At 37.8% G+C, this 25,630-nt stretch overlaps 1 protein-coding gene across 2 annotated transcripts in view; it reads left to right on the top strand.

Annotated features, from left to right (window-relative positions):
• The window catches only part of APP (amyloid beta precursor protein), a 274,061-nt gene that overhangs the window by 69,208 nt on the left and 179,223 nt on the right, over nucleotides 1-25,630 (top strand). For both annotated transcript variants that reach the window (XM_079921899.1, XM_079921898.1), the window contains exon 3: nucleotides 9,011-9,140. In XM_079921899.1, the coding sequence (XP_079778025.1) occupies nucleotides 9,011-9,140 (130 nt within the window). The remainder of the gene's footprint in view (nucleotides 1-9,010; nucleotides 9,141-25,630) is intronic.

Here is a 25,630-nt window from a genome sequence, read left to right as displayed (position 1 = left end):
TATTATATATAGAATGGATAAACAACAAGGTCCTACTGTATAGCACAGGGAACTATATATTTAATTTCCTGTGATAACCCGTAACGGAGATGTCACCTACTTTCATTGTTGTGTTCTAACTTCATCAATTTCATCTTCTATGAAATGGAGCCATTATCAACATTTATGGTTTACATTTATGTAAATGTACATAAATGTACATAAATGGTCATATGTTACATAAATGGTCATATGTTTATGACCATTTATGGTTTACATGACCTACTACACATAAAACATTTGCAATGATTCAGACACATAATAAACCTTCAATGACATATATTTTTTATACTCCTCTTGGATATGTTCTTTGGAAAAGAAATTGATATGTAAAACTTTCACAGGATGAAAGTATCCTATGATTAGGCTACCTCTATACCATTTTACTATAGAGTTTGATTTTTTGTTTCATGTATTGTTCATACATGCTACCTAGGTGCCATCATACATTTACAATTAAGATCTTGATTTGTTTATATTTTTGTTTTTTCACTTGTAAATTTAAAAGCGTGACTTTGTTTCCACTGGACTCGTTTTTTAACTTTTAGTTCTTTTTAATTCAAAATTTTAATCATATGTAAAGGTAGAAAGAATAGTATAATGAATGCCCCCTGTGCTTATCACTCCAATAATTATAAAATCTAGTCACTCTTGTTCTTTGAGAAGTCTGGAATCCCAGTTCTCTATCTTACCTCCTTCAGAGTCCACATTATTTTTTGCAAGCTCCTTGTGCAGATAGATGTGTTGCTTATCCCTTTTGCACAGCTGTAAATTGATTAAGATGAACTAAAGGAACACACGTTATTTATTGACTTCTAACTCACATGTTTAAAACACCAGTTTAATAACACTACATAATTTCTAGCATATTTTTTCAAAAAGAAATATACTGGAGAATTTGATTAAAAATTGATTTTAAATGTTGAAAGACTAGAAAGAACAGTAAGTACATTTTTTCAGAATTAAGAGCAATTCCCATGACCCTGACCATTAACTGTTTACAGCTTTTTATTAGCCACATTTGATTTTGCGTTTTTGAAATATCCTTGGTCATTTGGAACCTAGTTGTGTGTAAATATGAGTTTTGGCATGAATTAATCCCTTGTCCAAGGTGGCCTGTTGCAAAAGGATACTCCGAGGGTTCCCCTGTTTGTCCTTTTTTTTTTTTTTTTTGCGGTACGCGGGCCTCTCACCGTTGTGGCCTCTCCCATTGCGGAGCACAGGCTCCGGACGCGCAGGCTGAGCGGCCATGACTCACGGGCCCAGCCGCTCTCGGCATGTGGGATCTTCCCGGACCGGGGCACGAACCCGTGTCCCCTGCATCGGCAGGCGGACTCTCAACCACTGCACCACCAGAGAAGCCCACATTTTTTTTTTTTTTTTACTTTTCTGTTTGTCCTTAATGTTGCAAATAAAGGAAAGTTTTTGTAGGACTCTAACAATATATGTCTTAAATATTTTTATATTTCTGTATATATACCTATATGTTCTTGGCTTTCTTAAATATCATCCATGTATTTTCTTGGTTTGTGTATTTAACAACTTAAATGTCATCTTGTCTGAGATTAATATATTTTCAATTTGGATAGACAGAGAGAGAGAGAGAGAGAGAGAGAGGGAGGGAGGGAGGGAGGGAGAGAAAGGGAGACTCTAGATTTTTAAAATTTAGAATGAAAATGTTCTGGTGGTGACCAAGTTTTAAAGTAGTTTTCTGTAGTGAGGAAAACCAATTAAGTTACCAACTACAACCTTCTAATATGGATCTAAGATTGTTTCTACACTACCTCTCTTTGTTATTAGTATTTGAAATTTCTTCAGTTCACTTAAATTTTTTTTTTAAAATATATGTACAGATAGATTTGCTTTCAAAGATAAAACATGTTTGTATGGCCAAAATAACTGCTTGTTACAGATGCCTGGGCCAGTCAGATGGGCCTCCTTAGCCTAAGTGAGAGCTTGGCTTTTAATCTTCCTAAGTATCTTCCTCAGCTGTGTATTTATTAACATTTATTAACAATCTATTGCTTTTTATATAAGATGCTATCACTGGTAAAAGTTGCTACATCATACTTGGAAGAATAATATTAGAAGGCACTGAGTGCTTATTTTTCTCAAAAGCTTATAATCCAACTATAATATCATACTATTCAGATAATCTTTTTTAAGAGATACATTGATAATACCCAATGGGAGCTTAATATATACTAAATTTCCCTATGTCTAATGGACTGAACTTAGCAAGAAATAATCATTACCTATTTATCATGCACTTACTGTGCGATCACAGTGTTGACCACCATTGAGGGAACACAAAAATGAATCATATTGTCCCTGCCTTCAAGGAGTGTATGTTCTAATGGGGCAGGAAGGCACATCAGTGTAATAGGAGGTGGAAAGTGGTCGGTGATCAAATACAAGTGATCGGATAAAATGCTTTGGATTCAGAGGCTGAAGTGATCAGGGAAGGGAACATTAGTGAACCAACTTTTGAGCTGGGCTTTTTTCTTGGGTGTTGTTCATTCGGAAGGGAAATAAAGCTACCAAAATAGCTTATGTTTAGAAGGGGGCTTATTGAAGGAGATGCGGCACACCTCGCTGGCGTTAGAGGTGCTCAGGTGGTCCCTGTCTTGTTCGCTGTCTATCGCTGTCTTGGGTACACAGCTGTCGCATCTTAGCTTCTCTCTCTGTACCTCTTATTTCCCTGCTTCTTCCAGAGGCCTAGTTCCCATTCCCCTGCGGGTTTTGACAGGCACCATCTCAGGCTATGACTTACCCTGCCTGCCAGCCGTGTATCTTCCCTCATCTAACCAGAGCCTGGATGTGTTAGTTCACAACTCTCGAAGAAGGAGAATGCTGTCCTCAGTGTGCTTTCCTCAGGCTGTAACCAGCTACGGGGCCGGAGCTGCAGAGTTAAAATATGGTCACTAATGAGTGCTCTTCCAGAGGACGGGGGGCTAGAGCACTGCAGAGAGGGGCAGGCATGTTGGCAGCCTCCTGATCACCTGAAACCAACGTTAATGAAGGTGGAGCAACACAGGAGGAGGAAATTGTGTTTCCTGCCCTTGGAAAGTGTATTTTCACTGGGGAGGTGGTGCACGTGTATACCTAACCCCAATGTGAGGAGCACTGCAATAAATACAATAAAGCATTCCTGAAGTGGGAGAGAGGGATTGACATCTATTACACTGTGAGTGGAGGAGGTTTGTCCACCTGGGAGACCCTACGGGGCCTGGGCATCTGAACTGTGGTGTTAGGGTCTTAAGAAGAGTGTGTTTGGGGCACAGGGTGTGTATTTCTTCAGCGGCTGCCTGTGTAATTCAGGAAGGTTTGTAGGAACTGAGGATGGTTTGCCTTTCAAGTAACTGGCACAAGCTGGATTTGTTTCTGCTTTAAGTGTTTCTTAATACAGCTGTTGTCATCTAAATTTTTTAATAATAAAAAATAGTCACTCATAATTGGGATGCACATAGGATACATTTTAGAAAAGGAAAGGAGCTGTATAAAAGTCGGGTTTTGCTAATGCCTGCTGTTTTAGCAAATCATCAGCAATGCTTGTTGTGTTAGCAATGCATGCAGTTGCATGTGTTGGAATACATACAAATTAAATAGGTTAGGGATCTCAGATATCTTTATTGCCTATGTTAAGATGTGAGATGCACAAAGAAAATGTAAAACATTGAGCTATGCTTATACTTAATTATGGTGAAAAGTCAGGGACTCAACTAACCACGAGCACATTTGCATGCCTAATTACTTTAATTTTTATTCTTGCCGAAGACTATGCTACTTTTTCAACATGAGATGCTTATTTGTCTCGTAACACAAAAACGCTTATTTGTCTCTGGTGATATACTGGAGCTACTTAATAAAAAATAAGATCTAGTACTCGGAATTTTTGTCAGAAACTTTAGTATGTTTTTTGTTGTGTTTTTGTGTTCTGGTGTTTGCTTTCTGACTTGGAGGTTTCTTGTGCCTGTGGTAATCACTGTGATTAACTGGGACTAGATGTGCTTCAGAGGAAGTTTTGTCACTTTAATGTTTGGTGTTCCTCTCCTGTTTAAAATATACCTCCTGAATTGAGAACAGCAAATTTTTATACTCTTTGGCAAAGTCGAATTAATAACTCCTTGTCTCAGGATAAAAGTGGCTGGGGGGCTTCCCTGGTGGCGCAGTGGCTGAGAGTCCACCTGCCGATGCAGGGGACGCGGGTTCGTGCCCCGGTCCGGGAAGATCCCACATGCCATGCAGCGGCTGGGCCCGTGAGCCATGGCCGCTGGGCCTGTGGGTCCGGAGCCTGTGCTCTGCAGCGGGAGAGGCCACAGCAGTGAGAGGCCTGCGTACCGCAAAAAAAAAAAAAAAAAAAGTGGCTGGAAGCATGGAAGTTGCCACTTCCGTTTCCATTGTTAAGGCAGTAGGCAAACTACGTGTGGGAGTCACGTGGTTCAGATTTTATAGTCTCCTCCAACTGCCTATTAACAATTATCATTGTCCACGTTCTGGAGAGAGGAGTTGCAGCACAGTAAATAACACATATGTATGTCCTAGATTTCCGGGTGGGAACTGGAAGGGAATTTTGTGTTTGGCTGATCACCTCGTGAAGCTCTCTGGTGACCTTCAGGGGAGAAGCCCTGTCTTCACTGATCTTAACTGGTCTGTATGCAGTTCTATCTGCTAGAAAATTATCCACCGAATAAGTTACTGCTCTGTTGTACCAGGTATTATTGGTGCAATACCTTAGGACACCGAAGATGGAGCACATCATGAGCAAGAGACCTTTTTTTTTTTTTAACTTATCAATTTGTACCCTACAGATAGCTTTTTGGTTTTAACTTAAAAAGAAGAAAATATGACTTGACTGTGCCTGTAGGAGTTTTTTAATAGAAAACTGAAAACTCCTGAGAAAATCCTCAGCAGGGTGATATTTCTGTGAAGTGGCAGCTAGAACCCCTTTAGAAAAATATAGTAACGCACACTTTACTGCACATAATGTTGTGTCCCTCATGGCAAACTCTCTAGTGTCATAAAGTTTATAACTCATGAGTGCTGTACTTTGTGATATAATAAACAAGGAGAGGTGGTGGGAGAATTATATTGCCGCACAAAAAGCCACTCTTCACCTTTCATCATATAGGAAAAAACCCTGGGGATATTAAATTTTAGTGGCATTTCAAGTTGCGCATTATCTACAACTGAAATGCATGCATTGAAGAGTTAAAATATTTAAGAACAAAATAAAATAAAGGGAAAGAGCTGTTTCCATTTAGAGCCAAGTTACTGGCAAGTGTTTTGGAAGAATAACTTTCTCAGTACTCGCCCAGGATCTGATTTAGATATCCTTTTTTGTGTGTTTTCATAGCATGTACCTCCCCATTGAATTTGCCTTGTACTACACTGATCAGCGTTTTATTTTTTTAGAGCAGTTTTAGGTTTGTGGCAAAATGGAGAGGAGGGTGCAAAGATTTACTGTGTACCCCCTTCCCCGACTCATACATAGCTTCTCCCCCTTTCTCAACATCCCCCAGCAGAACAGTAGTACATTTATTTCAATTGATGAACCTACATTGTCACGTGATTATCACCCAAAGTCCATAGTTGACCTTAAGGTCCACTCTTGGTGGTGTACATTCTATGGGTTTGGACAAATGTATAATGACATGTATTCACCATTACAGTATCATATAGAATCATTTCACTGCCCCCCAAATCCTCTATGTGCTTCCTGTTCATCCCTCCTTCCCCCTAACCCCTGGTAACCATTGGTCTTTTTTACTGTCGCCATAGTTTTGCCTTTTCCAGAATGTCATGTAGTTAGAATCATACATGTATTTTCACGCTGGCTTCTTTCACTTAGTAATGTTCAACTAAGATTCCTCCATGTCTTTTCATAGTTTGATAGCTTCTTTCTTTTTAGTGCTAGGTGATCCATTGGATGTACCACAGCTTTTATTCATTCTCAGTGTCTGATTTTTTAATTGACCTCGGGGTTGGGACAAGGGTGAGGCAATCAGGAAGCAAGATAAATAATATTTTAATGCACTATTTTTAAAAAATATAACCATTTTGTCTTTTATTTATTTATTTATTGTTGGCTGTTTCACATGGCTTGCGGGATTTCCAGTTCCCTGCCCAGGGATTGAACCTGGGCCACGGCAGTGAAAGCCCAGAATCCTAACCATTAGGCCACCAGGGAACTCCTTTAATGCACTAAAAATTAATGCCCCAAACTCCACAACAAACAAAATATCGACATTTCAAATAAAGACAGGATCATGGCATGCTCTCTTTGAATGTGACTGACAATCATAAGAAAAATTCCTTCTATCCATAACCCACACTGTGGACAGTATCTTCTTTTTTTTTACATCCTTATTGGAGTGTAATTGCTTTACAATGGTGTGTTAGCTTCTGCTTTATAACAAAGTGAATCAGTTATACATATACATATGTTCCCATACATATGTTCCCATATCTCTTCCCTCTTACGTCTACCTCCCTCCCACCCTCCCTGTCCCACCCCTCCAGGCGGTCACAAAGCACCGAGCTGATCTCCCTGTGCTATGCGGCTGCTTCCCACTAGCTATCTATTTTACATTTGGTAGTGTATATATGTCCTTGTCACTCTCTCGCTTTGTCACAGCTTACCCTTCCCCCTCCCCATATCCTCAAGTCCATTCTCTAGTAGGTCCATTCTCTAGTAGGTCCTGTCTTACCCCTAGGTTCTTCATGACATTTTTTTTTCTTAAATTCCATGTGTATGTGTTAGCATACAGTATTTGTCTTTCTCTTTCTGACTTATTTCACTCTGTATGACAGACTCTAGATCTATCCACCTCATTACAAGTAGCTCAATTCCGTTTCTTTTTATGGCTGAGTAATATTCCATTGTATATATGGGCCACATCTTCTTTATCCATTCATCCGACGATGGACACTTAGGTTGTTTCCATCTCCAGGCTATTGTAAATAGAGCTGCAATGAACATTTTGGTACATGACTCTTTTTGAATTATGGTTTTCTCAGGGTATGTGCCCAGTAGTGGGATTGCTGGGTCATATGGTAGTTCTATTTGTAGTTTTTTAAGGAACCTCCATACTGTTAGACAGTATCTTCTTGTTCTGAAACCTGGTACTTCCCCAAAGGCACTGCTTCCCCTGTAGCCTCCTCAGGTAGTTCTTCCCTTGCAACCCTCATAGCATTGTGCCTAGAGGTAGGGATGTCTTCCTTCTCACTCATTTTCACTTCCAAACCATTTTTTCCTTCGCCCTAAAATGTCCCCCACCCAAACTGTGAAATACATGGTCTTGGACTAATTTACCCCTCTCCTCCACCTGTTGGAGGCATCTGGAGAGCTCTTTCTACTGCAGTGGCAGTCTTTGAAGGTTTTAGGTCCTGACCTTTTGTCATTCAGTCAAGTGCATCTTTTGTAATTCTTAGGTGATTTTTAATTTATTTATTTTATTTGTATTTATTTTTGGCTGTGTTTGGTCCTTATTGCTGCGTGCGGGCTTTCTCTAGTTGCAGTGAGAGGGGGCTACTCTTCGTTGCGGCACATGGGCTTCTCATTGCGGTGGCTTCTCTTGCTGCAGAGCATGGGCTCTAGGCGCATGGGCTTCAGTAGTTGTGGCTCATGGGCTCTAGCGTGCAGGCTCAGTTAGTTGTGGCACACAGGCTTAGTTGCTCCGCGGCATGTGGGATCTTCCCAGACCAGGGCTCGAACCCGTGTCCCCTGCATTGGCAGGAGGATTCTTAACCACTGCGCCACCAGGGAAGCCCCGTTCTTAGGTGATTTTAATATCAACCTTGATGATCCAAGATTCCAGCTTCTGGTTTTTTTATTTTCATTCCTCCTGTGATCTTGCCTTTATCATTCTTTTTCAGCCATGCCCTCTGATACTCATGTTATATTCCTTGCAATTACCAATAACTGTAACTCCCCCAGAATCTTAATTTCAGCTCTCTGACTCTCCAAGTACTGCTTCTAACCACCCCATTTTCTTTGGTATCTTTAGGACAAAATTCTGTAGCGCACACCAGGACTCATTGATACTACAGCCTTTTAAACGTGTATCTCAACCTTCATATTTCCACTTTAGATTTCATGGCCCATTATTATAACCATTCCCTTGGTTCTACCCTCAGTTCTCGTATGCTTTTCTCTCTTCATTGTATTTAACTGGCAAAACAGCAACCCTGGTGAAATGCAAGATTTATGCAAGGGAAAGCTCATTTTAGAAATAAATTTTTATGTTTATATTTTTCCTTCAAATCTCTACTATTATTAATAAATAGAAGGGATTTGATATTTTCACAAATATATTTTAGTTCATCAAGTTTCCATTTCTTTCCAAGTGCTCAGTAAACACCATGATTTGTTGAGAACAGTAATCAGAGCAAAGGGCTGTAATTTTCAAGGGAAGAGATTCATCAATGCAATTCTTTATCTAAATGACAGTCATGATAACTGTTTGATAAATTATTCTTATGTAAATTACTTTGAATAAAGATAAAGATTTTTATGTAGGAAGCTTGCTGTGTGTCATATCCTGTATGTGAAATATTTGCCTAATTGAGTAAGACATGGGAGGGTTGAATTTAAGTCATGGTAATATTCCCAGGTGTATCTACTATAACATTTATTTAGGGCATTACAGAGTAGCATTGTCACACCAGTTTATTTTGCATTGAAATGACCCCATGCTTTTAAGCGGGCCCCCTCCTCCCTTTCTATTTTATCTCCCCTAGAAAATATGTTAAGCTGGAATGGGTGCAGTAAAATAAAGTAAAAGTTATATTGCTTAGTGTTTTGAATGGAATGATAGGTTCTTGATCTTTTTCTTTACCCTGAATTCCCCAAGCTAGATCACAATTAGAGCAGGCTTGAAAACCTTAGAATAACAGTGGCGGTTCAACGGGTGCTTGTGTGCCAGCCCTGCCTCAGGTAACGATTCACCCTTTTTGTATGCTCTCCCAGGTCTACTCTGAACTGCAGATCACCAATGTGGTGGAAGCCAACCAACCAGTGACCATCCAGAACTGGTGCAAGAGAGGCCGGAAGCAGTGCAAGACCCATGCCCACATTGTGATTCCCTACCGCTGCTTAGGTGAGCTGACTGACCTGGGAGCTGGCGTTGATTGGCTACGGGCTTTGGGGATGAAAAGGAAGGATGCTCTAATTATTAGATCAGATATGCAGGCTCTTCCTTCAGCATATTGCCACTCTGCATTGGACTATATTTTGGACGCAGTATGTCTGAGCTTCCTGCCTCAGAATGAATTTACCGAGTGTGTTTATTATCATTAAAAATTTGTGGACCTATGCCATAACTGCTGAGTGAAAATGCCTAGTCATGGGGCCCAAGAATCTTTTTTTTTTTTTTTTTTCGCGATACGCAGGTTTCTCACCGCTACGGCCTCTCCCGTTGCGGAGCACAGGCTCCGGAAGCACAGGCTCAGCGGCCATGACTCACGGGCCCAGCCGCTCCACGGCCCGTGGGATCCTCCCGGACCGGGGCACGAACCCGCGTCCCCTGCATCGGCAGGCAGACTCCCAACCACTGTGCCACCAGGGAAGCCCCCAAGAATCTTAATTTTACCAAATTCTGTAGATGATTCTCATGCACACTAGTTAACTGTACTTAGTAGAATTAAGACCTTGTGTGTTTCTTCAATAGACTTCATAGAAAAGAGAGCCTAACGTGCATTTTGCTAATTTCTTAAAAATCTCTTTCTACAACAACCCACTACACCTCCTGTTTGAAGATAATTGGGGAATTAGAGTTTGTTGGTTTGTTTGTTTTTCCTGCTTACCTCAAACTAGAGGGAACAGTTTGATCACTAAGGTTTAAATGTGTGTTCCTTTCTGACCTCAAATTTTACTTTAATTTGTTATTTTAAAAACTGAGTTGTTTTTTGTGGTATCATAGTTTTTCCTCTGGAAATACTCTCATACTCTATATTTAATCTGACTTGGTTCTGTCTCTTCCTAGTTGATTTTTTTATGTAACCAGGCCTTGGGAAAATCAGCAGTCTTTGATCTGATAGCTGGCATCTAGATGTTTTCCCGAAGTTTATTCATCGGTAGGATAGTTGTAAATAAGGACATAGTGATTTATCTGTGGAGGATGTGGATATTCATTCCAATGACATCTTGTAAAGACTGAAAGGGACCTGTCTTTAAAAAAGAGTCCCAGCAGCAAACTTAGAGGTTCAGGATGACAGATTCTGGAGATCTGTGTAATACTTGGGTCAAACATGAATGTCATAAGAACATACTGATTACTGTTCATGCCTGAACACAATTTGAGACATTAATAGAAAACTGGGCTAATGCCCAATGAATGAATATTTCATCTGGTTGATTTATGATAAAGAAAATGTAGAAAACCAGATTCTTAAACATTTGGCAATTGAAGAGATTCCTTGTTCCTCCTTATCTGTTGTTCCTCGATACTTTACAAGGATTCTAAGCCATTTCTGTCTGACTGGTCAAGAAGTGAAGTTTTAATAAGATGAAAATAAGTAATGTTTAAATACTAGGTACAGAACTCCAATGTCAAGAAATATTGAGGTCAGCTGTCTTCAGGAACTGTATATTTCAGTCTAATTTAGTTGTTAAACCTAAAAACCATTTCATTCAGTATAAGTTAGGAAGTAGATCGGGATCCAGTTAACTAGGTGGGCCAATCTTTTGGTTCTTACTTACCCATTCTATGAAATGTTTCAAATAACATTTTCTTCATGATATAAGCTCACTGGGAATAGGTACTAGGTCTCTGGATGCGTGTTATTGCTGATGACAGCTGATATAACACTCACAACTGTAGCTGTGTTTCAGAAGTAAACTCATAACATTTTGCTTAGATCTCTCTGCTTCATAATTCTATTCTGAATTCTCAGAATTAACTAAGGTGTAATCCACATTAAGATCGTGCTTCACGACCATAGTGCCACTATTGTGGCAAATTTCTTTTGACCCCAGATGGATTGTATCCCCTCTGCCAGCCACTCTCCTCGCCCCTACTCCATACACTTCCCTGTCTCTGGAAAGCTCTCTTCCTACGGCAGGAGTAGTGAAAATCCAAGGGAAAAACCGCTGTGAGAAGGAACAAAAGATACTTAGAATATGTTCAGATCTAAATATGAAGTCAGGAGATTTTGTGATAATGCTATGATTACTATCAGATACATGTTTTTATCATGATCAGCTGAGTTATGTACCATTTGGGAAAACTCCATCCTAAGTAATTTGGTTTTTGATAATTAATCTTACCCAGAAAACACTTATTTGATAGTAATGTTAATGACCTGTCCTCACCGTATTTTGTTAACCACTGTGGAAAGAGGGCCACTTCAAAATGCGTCATTCCACTATATTTACAGAGCTATATTCCACAAATATTTACAGAGCTGTAATGTGCAGGGTGAAGATGGGCAAGAGGAAATGGAAAAGCTGATAAAATAATTCTTTCCCTGAAAGCCTGTGTACAAGTATGGGAAGGAGTTGATTCCTGCTGAGGTTTTGGCATCAGCATGTATCAGATTTCTTTTTCATCTTTTGAACAGATTGCATAATTGCAGAAGACGTCACTTGTGATGTGTTTAGCCAATTTCCCCAGGTCTGGAATAGTAGCTGGTATTAAATTAACACATCGACACTACCGCTTCTTGACTACAAGTGGGACTAGATAATCATAAGTATTTCCACTAGGTACCTGGCCTGTATGAATCCCTGGTATTTTTCCACTGAACCAAAAATTAGACCCTAACATGACAAGTATCAATAGAACGTACAATGCTTTCTACTTTGTTACTGAGCTTAGATTAGAATTGAGGAATGTGGGTACTACTTGATTCCTAGGTGATACCAAATTTTCCAAAAGTCTTTTTTTCCTGCTTTTTTTTTTTATCAAATGAAAGATTCTTTAAATTCTATAGTGCTTTACAATTTTCAGAAGTTTCACACACATGATTTCATATAATCCCATAATAACCCCGTTTTTTCCCCTGCCCCTCCCCCCTTCCCTCTCCCTACGGGTAACCACTAGTTGTTCTCTTTATCTGCTTCTTTTTTGTTTCATTCATTGGTTTGTTGTATTTTTTAGATTCCACATATAAGTGATATCATACAGTATTTGTCTTTCGCTGTCTGACTGACTTCATTTAGCATAATGCCCTCAAAGTCCATCCATGTTGCTGCAAATGGCAAAATTTCATTCTTCAACTAATAATATTATAAAAGATGGTGTATAATATAACCACAATGAATACCACAGTGTGTTGTTTTCAGGAAAAGGAGTGGGAAAACATAAGTGTGTAATTTATATATTATTTTAATTCCATTAATACTGCACAGTCCCAAGTTTATATATTGTTTTTCCTATTTTCTTTCTTTCCCTTTCCCTTTTGTTCCTTCCTTCTTTCCTCCCTTCCCTCTTTTTTCCTCCCTAGATTTTAACATCTATTACACATAGCACTGTCAAGCTCTTTATACTTGTATAGGGCACCCACTGAAATACTTCCTCTGTGAGGCAGGCAATGTTGGTTTTATTAGTCTCACTTCACAGGCACAAATAATGAGGGTCAGCGAGATTGAATTTCTTGCAGTAACTCACACAGCTATTTAGTGGTAGAATAAGGACCAAAGCCCAAGGTCTTTCAATTCTCAATCCAGTGTTCCTTACAGTATGAGAAGAGAATTGTACTAGAGCCAATAACCACCTGATTTACAAAATCAAATCATGGAGGAAAGGCTATGAATTGGAGGCACTAAGTAACACTTTAAAAATAATCTCACTGTAAATGTGTCTCATAAAGGACACAGCCATGTCACTGGAACCTCCATGGTTCCAGGATAAATTTCTCTGCGTGATCAGGTTTCCACTTTGTGGTAGTAATAGGCAACATTCTTATATATTACTTGCTGCTTGAACAAAAAATTACTGTTTAGCGTTACCATAAGTACCCTCTAAAATTTCTGGCTGTATCTAAATAAATACTTTAGACAAAAGAGATTATTTTACTAAAGTTCATTCTTAGAAAGGTGCTACCTAGAAAACAAGATTGTCTTAAACATTAAGCATATTAAAATTCAAAGCAAAGCTTGAAGAGAGAAAAATGCCTGTTATGTTCAGCACGCAGCCTTCCTGACCTTTTTATCAGATGCAGGATCCGGTGCCACACTGGGTTATTTTTCTCTAAGCCATGTATTTGCCTTGGGCATCCCTGCTCTAAGGTGTCTTGCATTCCTTGTCTAGATGGAGAAAGCATATTAGGTTGCTGTTGCCCCTTTCCTCCCATGGAGTGGATGATTTCCCTTGAGAGTGAGCTGGCTTTCTCATTTCACCCTTTGCTTTTAGTTACGCCTCTGGCACCAGACGGTAAGATCTGTCTTAATCATTTGAACATTTTATTAATTATCTCATATGGGATTCAAGCACATCATTATTACTCAAGAATATTTTCTTTGCAAAGCATTCAACCCCTTTCCATTTGAATTACTACTTTTCATGGTGTTATAGACCCGCTATTGAAACTGATGCTCTTCTGCATTTGCCACTGTCCAGTAAAGGCAACGTACATTGCATAAGGAGAGTTACTGTTGATTTATGGGGGCAAAGTAGGGTTAATAGTTTAATCCAAAGGAATTAGAAATTAAGGAATTACTACTGTGAATCTCATTTTATTTCATTTTATACTCAAGGCTTTCCAAACTTACAAGTAGTAATGACAAGGAAGCTATTCAGATATGGTCAGATGAGAAATGAAAGTTATTCAGTTCCTTTTAATTTTGAATTTTATTGTTTTAATAAAATTTTAAGGCAAGCAAACATTGTTTTCTAGGTGACTACTTTTGTGTCAATTATCTACAGCTATCTTAATCTTCTTTAGTGTGAAAAGCATGTATTTGGATACTTTGACAGATATTGTACCAGCGTAGTTTTTTGGATTTATCCGAAACAATTCTCTTGAGACACAGTAAACAGCAGAACAACATTCAAGATTGCTACATAAGACTCCATCTAACTTTAAGAATGGGGATAGGGATGGGAGAACATTCTTATTGTGGACTCTAAGGATTTTTTTAAATGCCCAGATGCCCCAGCGCGATAATCCAGTAGGATAGCTAGTCAATGCCTCTGGCTCCTCCAGTCCTATGACCTCTGAACTCTGTAGATCTGATCCCTTATGAAGTCCTGGAAGATGTATGCGCTGGGGCTGTATAAATATACAGTGGGAACGATGCTTGATGAGCCTGGCCTCTGCACATGAGACGGATACAAACCCTTGAATATTCTATATTTTTAAGGATTGTCTACACTGTGCTCTCATAAGGAATGATCAGAATCCCGGAGCATTTCTTCATCAGGGAAGGCTAATCACCCACCTCGTAGAGACATCAGACTTCTTTTTATGTGATCTTCCACTTTGAATATTAGTCATACTCCAAAACCAGTTTATAGAGTCTGATTCTCAACTGTGTAAAACAAAATATGCATGGAAAAGAAATCTCACCAGTGTTTATCTCCAAACAGTGGGATTACAGGTGATTTTTATTTTATTTAAGGCCTTTTCTATTAATTTTTATAATAAACAAATAGTTTTATGTTCAGAAGAAGCTGGGCCATGAAATCAGTACGTAAAATTTTGTATCTACCTTCAGTTTAGTGATGGTTAAAAAAGAGTCAAAAGGCTTGAAAGGACACACAGAATGATTCTTAATTTGTTTTATCTATTGGTAGATATGCTTTAGGAGTTTTATATAGTAGGAATAACTTCTTATGGGAAAATATATTTTAGAAACACCATGCTGCCGAAATAAAAGGATAATGTCTCCCTTCTTACCTTTAACCAAGTTTAAGCAGCATTAATCATCAAAAATTCTTCAGAAAAAATCCTTTTTTAAAATATTTATTTATTTTATTATTTTAATTTTGGCTGTGTTGGGTCTTAGTTGCGGCACATGGGATCTTTCATTGCGGCACAAGGGCTTCTCTCTAGTTGTGGGGCACAGGCTCCAGAGCACGTGGGCTCTGTAGTTTGCGGCACGTGGGCTCTCTAGTTGAGGCGCATGCACTCTGTAATTGTGGCGCGCCGGTTCCAGAGCGGGCTTTGTTGCCCCGCGGCATGTGGGATCTTAGTTACCTGACCAGGGATCGAACCCGAGTCCCCTGCATTGAAAGGTGGATTCTTCACCACTGGACCACCAGGGAAGTCCAGAAAAGATCCTTGATCTTGCGTAATGTTTTTGTTTTGTGTGTGTTTGTTTGTTTTCTCAAAAAATTGCATATGGAAGCTACATTTGTTTCAGGGTGGATTGTTGAATAGGAAGACTACATTTATCCTATAGATTCCTTCTGGGTGGTGAAGGACTTAGAAGGTGAAGGCCCTCCCATTTGGTTAAGCAGAAAACCCCATAAAAATGTTTTCCTTCCATTTAGGCCATCTGCCAAGATCAGTGATCCATGTTGGTCCCAGTTATGCTGGCTCCAGCTTGATTTGTTTTCTGAAAGTTTGTGAAGGGGAATGAGTTGAAAGATTGATTTTTTTAAATCAAACTTAGAAAAGAGAAATTTAGTGTTTTTTGTTGCCTCCAATGCCAATTTAGCTTCCTCTTCTGGTTTTAATTGTTGTATCTGCTATTTTGTCCTGATTCTGGGACTTTTAATAACTTATGTTTTGTAGGGATAAGAACTATGATAGCATGAATAATTTACTTAGTGAAATGTTTGATTTTGTCTTTTTTAACTGGAGGTGTATTTAGGAGTTATTACGTAATATGAGTCATTAAGAAAAAAACAACAGCTTTCGAAAATTTGCCGTTATACTTTATGGGTGTGCTCCATTGTCAGTGTTGTCCTAAAATACACAGTTATCTGCAGGGTCCTACATGATAGGCAAGAAAAAGAAATCTCAGTTTATTTGACATGATATTGTTCCAACACTTCTCAGTAATGCATTGAAAAGTATATATACTGAGGTTAATAGGCATCTCGTTTGTAATATGTGCTGCAGGTTGCAGTTGTGTGCTTGAAATTCACTGATTACAGAAGTAACACATGTTCATTGTATGAAGTTTAGAAAATGTGACCACTACCAAAAAGTAATAACCAAAAAACCATTTGGCTTCCTTTCAGTCTATTTTTTGTCATATATGTTTTGTTTTTATTATTTTTAATAGTTATGTAATTCTGTTCCCCATTTTGTCGCCAGCTTTTTTTTTCACCTAACATTTTAAACTTTATTCATGAAATTTAATTTTCTTTGAAAACACTCTTTTTAATCTAGCATTACACCAGGCACTACAGTGTGTCTATTCCTTATTTTTGGCAGTTAGGTTGCTTGTTTTGTTGTGATTGCTGTAAATGATGCTGTGACAAACATCGTGGTAGATATATTTGCTTTCATTTGATTTTTACAAACAGTTATTACCTGCAGGTGTTGCACATCTTATAGTTGCTTTTATAAAAGATATGTACTATTTAATTGTATGTATTAAAATATGGAGGAAAATTTTTAACTGATATGTGATCCTGAGTATACAGATACCTCTATATTTAGCTCTGATATTTTTCTTGATAATGAGTTAAAAACCATTCATAATTTCTATTATTTGTTAATAATAAAGAGACTATTTAAAATATTTTTTCTCTTAATTTCCAACTTGGGAAACAGTCAATTGACTATTCACAAAGAAATAAACCCTACAAAAGTGACTAGTAAGAGTTTTAATTTATATATTCATTATGTAAGGTTTTATTGACCACCTGCATGTGGTTGACCCTGAAGATAGGTGAGATGTGGTCCCTCTTCCTGGGTTTATAATGTAGGAGTAGGGGTTTCTGGCTAAGGACTTTGAGGAAGCCTTGGCAAGAAGTAGCATTGTGCCAGGATTTCAAGGATGGGGGCAAGAATGGAGATATATTTTAGGTATTTAGACAATGATGAACAAAGTCCTGAAGGTAGGACCTTAAAGGCTATGCATCATTTTCAGGAAGAGGGAGTAGTAGGTTATGATAGGGTATTAGTTTTTTAAAAGCATTAGTGTTTTCCTTCATTTATAGTAAATACTATTATGTTATCATTTTAAATATAAATTTATATCTAACTACTTATTTTCAGGCTGGCATCGACTATATACCTCTTTCCTTTTATGTATATGCACATGATACTTAACTTGTCTTTCGGCAACTGAGGTTAGAATTTTTGAGAGTAGAAAACATTTTTTTTAAGCTAATAATTCAATCATAATAAAAAAGATGAGTAGAGACTCAGGAATCACCTGCTGCTCTGGTTGCCATTTTTATATGAAATACCAGCACTATTTGAGTTGTATATATGTACTGTGACTCTCTCCAGGAGATACTGGGATATGAATTTTTTTTAAATTGAGATTATTATGGATTCTCCATACAAGTAAATTATGACCCCCATTATTTACTGTTTGCTTTTATAAACAGCAGTTAAATTCATGAAAAGTATATTCTGTGTTTAATTTTATTTTTTATATTGCTTTTAGATTGTTTCCATATATATAAAGAGACAGACAGACAGATGCTGACATCCCAGAAATTAAAAAAAATCACATGTAACTTAAATTTCACATGGTCACATTTTCACCTACTTTATTAAAAAAGGGCAAAAATGGCTTTAGATTTAGTAACGCATCAGCTAGAGTGGATGTATGTTATTTTGAGTTTTTAATTTCTCTGTGTATCTGGAATCGGTACTGTCACATCAGATCTGATGGTCTTGAAACATTTACTTTTCTGTGCCAACCAGTAAACAGCTGCTTCCTGGTTGCATCTGCATAATGTAACCATGGTAATCATTAGCTTGCTGTTTTAACATAAATTTAATATGAAGGGCCATAGTGTTTCCAGCTAACCTCAAGCTGTGTCTTTTGTCATGAACTTTTCTTTTTTCCTGATGTGATTGAGTAGAAGTGATTATGGTAGGGAATCAAGAAAGAAATGGACTTCCATAAAAGTTCTCTTTTCACTCTGGGAACTTCTTTTTTAGGTGGTATGTTGCTTGCCATCACTTCCTACCTGCAACAGAGAAAGGAAACTGATTTTCCCTTTTGTGTTTACAGCTCAATTCTCATCGTGTTATTTCCCAAAACAAATAACATATTTGAGATATTTTCTTGATTTTGCTTACTGTTTTGGCCAGTAAATAACTTTCCAAAGAACTATAGTAGAAAATATAATTTGTCTGACAGTTGTATAAGATTTGGGGGGAATTAGGGTACCATGTTTTATACCACATGAATAATTGTAACCAGAAAGAGAATATAAAATGTAAGAAAATCTCTAGAGTGGTACAGACAGCTATCATTATGGTTCCTAGGACGGGAAAGTGGCTTAAACCCAACATGACAATTGGAATTCAGTAAATTAACTCAGACTCTTACCACAAAATCCTAGTTTTCATTATATTTTAATTAGCAAACTATATTTTAAAAATTATGTAAATAATATGTAAAATATATTAGAGATAGACTTAATGCCATCACAAATTACAGGAAATTTTTGATATATTTCTTCTTTAGGAAAAAGTACTGAGAAATGCTTTTTTGTGGACTTAAAAAATTTTAGTTTTGATCTTGTTTAATTAGGTACAGCATATCTTTATAATATCTCCAAACAGTACCCATTAAAGTATAACTGTATTTACTATGAAGGGAAGAGTTCATTATATCAAGAATACTACAGTGAAATTTGGGGAAATAATTTCTCTGAGGTATTTTAATGCATTTCAGAAAAGTAATTTGATGTTTGTATGTAATGAAAGAATTGACCAAAGAGCATTGAGGCAAAACGTATACACAAAAGAAAACATCATGAATGTAAGAAATGACATAAAGATGACAGCCAAGATGAAGCCCGAGTAAAGATGTATTTCAATGTTCAAATTTTAGTACTCGACACTGCGAGTGCTTAGTGTTGGTTTTACTCAGCAGTCTAGAGATAAATTCTGTTAGTTTTCTTTTTTATCACGGTAGTCACTGAGTGGCTTCATTAAACTTTCTTTCTCTTCCACATCCCTTGATAAATTTCAGCTCTTGCTGGTGATGTGATGTGTCCCAGGAATCTTTTTTTTTTTTCTTCTGTCAATGAGTCTCAGACTTCAGCTTTGAAACCTGGTGGTGAAGGGAAGTCCCAAGGCAACAGCTGTACTGCAGTCTGGAGAGAAGCCAGTCCAGACTGGAGGAGAATGCAAAGGCTCCCAGGAGGGAGGTCTCCAGACCAAAAAATACCATAGCACTGATGCAGTACCTGATGGGCCTGCCTGTACTTAGTGTGGTTATAGAGTTCTGTTGCAGAGTTCGGGAAAGATGCAGTACTGATGGGTGCAAGAGAAAATGAAGTAAGTGTAAAAATGGGGCAGGTATTAACTTTAGAAAAAGAAAAACGAAAAGTTAAAAAATAACAAACAGCTGTAAGAGAAAAAGAAAGAATATGCCATTGCCAGGGTCTGAACAATACTGAGGCGTCACGATACAGATGCTATTTGCATGATAAAACCATACTGGAAGGAAGGTGGGAAGGGAAGGGGTAGACACACCTTCACATTAGGAAGACTGAAAGTGGAAAAAGCAAAGAAAATAGCTGTTTAAGTACAGAGTTTAAAAATATGGGGGTGTATAGCAGAGAGACAGCTAAATGAGATGGTAATAAATGATTTTTATTACCCCTTTTTGCTACAGAGAAATTTATCAAGTAGGTCTATGGCAGGAAGAAGTTGAGTTTAGGCTTCCAGGGATTTTTTTTTTTAATCTAGAAATTTTCTTATAAAATTAGAATTTACAAGTGAATGTAGTGTTAGAGGTGTCCTTATTTAGCTAAGTTTGAGCTGGATAAAGTTAAACTGTGATTTCATATAGAGGAACTTGTTGTGTATTGTGTATTTCCTTAGAAGATGTTTGCTTCTCCATGGGCATAATTTATGACTATATGCATATAAAATTATCCTTATACCTATTTTACAGAATTCAGCGCAGAATTTTACTGTTTTAGATGTTGTAGAGGTTTGTAGTTGTGATTGTTTTTACTCTGGAAACATGCTGATCTTCTCTGCTGATTTAGTGACAGGTGTTTGTTCAAGGACCGAAACTCAACATGATCAAAACTCGACTCCTCTCCCCCGGAAGTTCTCTCCTAACCACAAATCTGTTAAATCTCTACTCATTTTTACACTTGCTTCAAATTTGCTTTATGACCGGATGGTATGAACTTTTTCTGTGAGTAAGATAAGGGATTGCTGTAAGAATAGGAGATAAGGCTGGAGCATACAGTAGAAGTTTCTGGAAAGAGGATGAGGCATAGTATGGATCCTAAGGCATAAGTAGAGAAAATGAAGAGCTATGAATTAGAAAACATTTTCCGGGGACAACAGTTTGTGTCGGTAATATTGGTACATAATGTTGGAAAATTAGAACAGAACTAAGATGGTTGATTAAGTTTGGAATAGCACAGAAATCACATTTTTATTTGCAAAGACATTAAATTCATTTGATTGTTTCTTTTAGGTGGTGTCTAGAAAAAATATCTGAACAGTCAATGCGGTTTTAAGCCTTTAATTATGTCAGTTCTTTTAACAGATGGTATATTGGATTAGAGAAAAAACTCCTTATACTTTGGAGTAATATTTCCATAAACTGTACTAACCTGGCCACACAGCACCTCAACATGTTTTGAATTTAAATAGCAGATCCATAATAGGGTAGTAAATTGGGAGAAAGTTTTACAGTTAGTGGATTTGAGGGCCTAATGAGGGAAAAGAATAATCATAGAGCTATACTAAGAATAAACAATAAGCCCTTCCTGCAATGCTTGTAAATTTGGAAATAATTGTTTTTTATCAGAAATGTAAGCTCTATGAAAATTGGGACTTTTGTTTCATTCACTGAAATATATTCCCAGAGCTTTAAGCATGTCATGGCACATAGTAGGTACCTAATAAGTGCATATTGAATGAATGAATTGAGGAGTTAGATGAATGTTTTAAAAGGAAGGAAATCTTAAGGAAGAAATAGCGTAAACACTGGGAAGGCAAAGGGCGTAAAGCAGTAATTTCACATGCCTAAAAGAATCTCCAAGGTTACAGAAATAAATGTCATTTACTTATGCCAGTATTTATCAGTAGGGGAAGGGCAGGTTTTATTTAACAACCAAGAAGTAACGTAGGAATCTCAGATTAGGTAGAAACTAAGATTTTTTTGGACCCGGATAAAAGAACGTTAAATTCTTATCTCTTGGAAATCTGTATGTGTCTAGTTTAAAGCCAGTGTAAAAATTAATAAGAGAAACCTCATTTAAAGTGGAGTCAGGCATCCCTGAAGTGGGAGCTCTTATGTACACACCATCGCAGCTTTACATTTCTGAGCAGCAAGGTCTCTACTACCCCAGCAGGAGGAAGGAAGATTTCCTCCTTGCCCAATAACAAGCCCAGCCAATGGGAAACTCTGCAACTCAGCCAATGAGAAGCCATCACCACCCTGAACTCTCCCTTTCCCTTCAATGGACTTTTGCTTAGATCAGCCCCGCCAAACTTCCTCCTCTTTCTCTATAAAGTAACCTTCCTCTCCTTCATTTGCTGGGCTTGCCTGTGATATTTGCTATAGCTTGATTGTCCCGAATTGCAATTCCTCTGCTATTCCTGAATAAACTCACTTTGCTGGTAAAATAACTGGCTGTTTTATTTTAAAGATTGACACCAGTATTACCAGAGGCATCTGTATTCAGACATAAAACATACCATTAGATTAGTTTATAGCAGTTTCATTATCTTTAGCTTTTAAGTCTAATAATACTAAAGGGTTATTTTAACAGAAACCCACTTCTAAGTATCATTTATAATGGTAATGGAATCTACAAACTTATTTCAGATTTTTACGTTGTATTTTAAGAGTTAGGATAATATATGTGTTTACTAACCATTAATTCCTATCATATTGAAATGCCTTTGTTAGATGATGAGGTGAATGTGGTGCTTAGTAGGTACTTGATATGTAGATGTTAATTACTCCCCTTCTAGAGGTTTAAATTTTCTCATGACATTAAAATTTGGGCCATCCTATTGATTTATTAATTTAGAGGTACATGTATTTTCAAAAATGTTACCCAGCTGGAGCTCCCCTAAATCTTCCCCTTTTAGTCTTAACTACTTTGAGAGAATTTTTTTTTTTTTTCTGCTGTCACTGAAGATCTCCTTCTTTATTGTATATCTTCATCAGCTCCAGGTTGCTGGTTTCCTATGAGTTGGTCATGTGACTCTTTCTTCTTGCTTTATTGAAAACAGAATTAATTGTCAGTCAGGGACTTACGATATTCTGCATTATCTAAGCATATTTAATATAGTAGGCTCATTTTCAATATGCCAAGAAGTTATCCTGTTTTGCCATTTAAATAATTTTAGCTTCTTTTTCTATTTTTGTTCTCATTTTAAATTTTTAGCCAAAATTCTCAATTGAGTCATGGGTACCAGTGCATATATTTTCTTCAGTAGTTTCTTTAACTTCACTGTATCTGAGATTGACTTCATAATGACCTTTGGTCAGTAGACCCTTTATTTTATTTTATGTATCAGCAATTTTTAGCCTTCTCTTATTTTCCTGTTCATCAAAGACCCCTGGGTCCTCAGGTCAATCACTTAACCCCAAATCTTTAATTTCCACGCTTGCTCTACCCATTCACAGCTGTGCTTCTTGATACGATAGTCAGCCATTCCTATCTTATCTTTGCAACATCCACCTCCCTCCAGTTCGCCATTATGAGGTATCCATCCCTTCAACTCCAGTGAATGAGCTCTTTGCCCATTTTTTTGTCCTTCCTGACGTCTCAGTGGTATCTAACCCTGCTGATTCACTGCCTTCTCCCCACACTATTATTATGCTCTTGCCTTTGTTATTCTCTCTGCTGACTCCCAGTCTTCCTCTGGCTCATTTTTCTGCAGCCTTCTCAGTATTGGTGTTTATATGAGTCCTCCTGGGTTGTTTATTTTCTCACAATACACATACTAGGAAACCTCATCAGTGCATTGGTTTCCCAAAGGCCTGGCTTGATGAATCCTGAGTTATTAAATCCAGGCCAGGCCTCCAAGTACTTACTCGTCAACAGACTTCCTATGACTCCCAGAGTCTTGATAATTAGCCTTGTCCCTGCAGGAAAAGAGCAGGCAGCGTACTGCTAAGAGCGCAGAGTATTGGTTGGTTCTTAGCTTTCCTGGACATTTCATTTAAGGTGTATGCCAGATTTCCTTATCAATAACTGGTGAATTTAGGAGTCTCAGATTAAACACAGAGCACATGAGCATGGGATATGCCTATCCTATTTTTCTCTGTTGGTTTATTGTATCATTTGGGATAAAAATCTGTTTTAGGCAAAAGGTAGGATTGTTTTCAACTTTTATCAATATCTCCTGGACCCTTGATTTCATGCAAAGGAATTAATTGCATTTGAATGAGCTTAATGCATCAGACTATTGATGCAAAAATACACCCCATGCTGGGCTATCACCATCATCAAGGGCTTTTGTTGTTGCTTTGTTTTGTTTTGCTTTTTCTGTGGGTTAATGACAACTAGTATGCAAGAATAAAATGAATCAAACTTAAGTCCCTAGGAAATATTCGTGCATTCATTTTTCACATTTTTTAAAGAAATGAAGATATACAATTGAGCATAATCGCCTCTTAAAATTTGACTCTAAAAAACATTTTTAGCTATTTTAACTTACATATAAATTTCTTACAAAATATATATTTTTTATATAGATGTGATCTCAGTGTTGGATTTACCATATTATGCTGTGAGGATATCTTCCATTCGTACTAAGATTTGTAACTGGAAGAAGAGAATTAAATCATTTGGAAGCAAAACATGGAAAACTGCCCCAGTGTAGGAATATTAATTAAACAGCTGCCTAAATGATTAAAGAACAATAAGATAGTCTTATCAAGTGCTCAGATTTCCAAGAAAGCACACATACCACCTATTACTTATTGTTATAGTTGATGAATGTTTATATGCACTTGAGAACTGTTATCAAAGATGTCTTTTGTACTTACTTGGTGTGCAGTTGGCTTTTTCAATACCTCAGCCCTGTCTTCCCAAAGAGATGGCCTTCTATATATGGCCTTTGAAATATGCATTTTCTAAGATTTATATAAGTAGCCAACTTCTTCCCTGTTATAGAAATTTAAAAGCTAAGGCTTTGAGATATCCAGATTAGGGACTTCCCTGGTGATGCAGTGGTTGAGAGTCCGCCAGCCGATGCAGGGGACACGGGTTTGTGCCCCCGTCCGGGAAGATCCCACATGCCGCGGAGCTGCTGGGCCCGTGAGCCATGGCCACTGAGCCTGCGCGTCCCGAGCCTGTGCTCTGCAACGGGAGAGACCACAACAGCTAGAGGCCTGTGTACCGCAAAAAAGAAAAAGAAAAAGAAACATCTAGAATTATCATGTAATGGCATGAGTGGGAAGGGTGTCAGGCCAAGAGGGGGAACTGACCTTATGCTTCTTTTGACTGGGAGAAAGGCGGACTTGCCTGCCTTATGTAATGGTGACCTTGAGTAAACCCTACTTTAAGCCATTAAATGGGTTACCTTGAGCTTACATAATGTAGATCCTGTGACCTGTTAGCCTAATTGCGTTGTTAGAAAGTCTGCTTTGGGCCAGAAAATAGCAAATCACTTACACTTTTCTTAGATGATTCTGATAACCAAATATTCTTACCAAAAATCAAAAGTTTTTCCTCAGCATTTTCCCAAAACCAGAACATTTCTAGGTTAAAACAACTGAAGACTCTAAGTATGATTTTCCTTTGGTCTACATTTTAGTCATCTTTACAATTTTGAGTAAAAGACAGAAACGGTATTATTTGGAGTGAGAGATACCTTGGAATTACCCCTGTATTTGAAAGCCTTAATCATGTATAATTTCCTCATTTATAAATGTTAAATCTGAAATGAGAGATTTGCCGTCTTCCAACATGTTTTGTGTGCCTTCTCTCTGCACCAGGGCCTTACTTTGAAAAACTAGCTCAGATTTAGTTTGATTTAAAGGCTGAGCTTCTGCATGCCTGGAATTCTTGCTCTTCAGAGTATTTGCTCCCTGGAAAAGTCAGCTGAAGACAGAGTTGTCATGTGACTTTGGACTGTTTACCCGGAAGACGTTTGGGTAATGGAATGGGCTTTGGCAGAGTTCTGCTGCTTTCTTGTTGAGGAGAGCCAGGAGAGGGGGGCAGGGCTGCACAGGGCTGGCTGTGTTCAGATGGGAAGAACCAGTCTGAAAATGTTTGAAGCCTGAATGTACCTTCATTTGATCATTTTCTTTATTGCTTAAGAGAATTTTAGACGACCACATCCATAGTGGGCTGTAGCGTGTAGTGACACAGATTTAAATGATCTTGCATCTAAACAAATGCATTCACTCTCTGCCTGCTGTGTAAAATCGGAATGACACCTGTACTCTGTTGGAAAGGAACAGACGTTTTCATTACAAACCTCAGTCAAGCAGAAAAGTAGCAAAGTGAGCAGAAATTTTCATTTACATCCATGACTGAAGTTGCAGTGATAAAAAGAAAATTGCTAG

This window comes from Stenella coeruleoalba (assembly GCF_951394435.1).
Source record: "Stenella coeruleoalba genome assembly, chromosome: 5".
Taxonomy (NCBI): Eukaryota; Metazoa; Chordata; class Mammalia; order Artiodactyla; family Delphinidae; genus Stenella; species Stenella coeruleoalba.
This window is presented reverse-complemented; position numbering and strand designations above follow the sequence as displayed.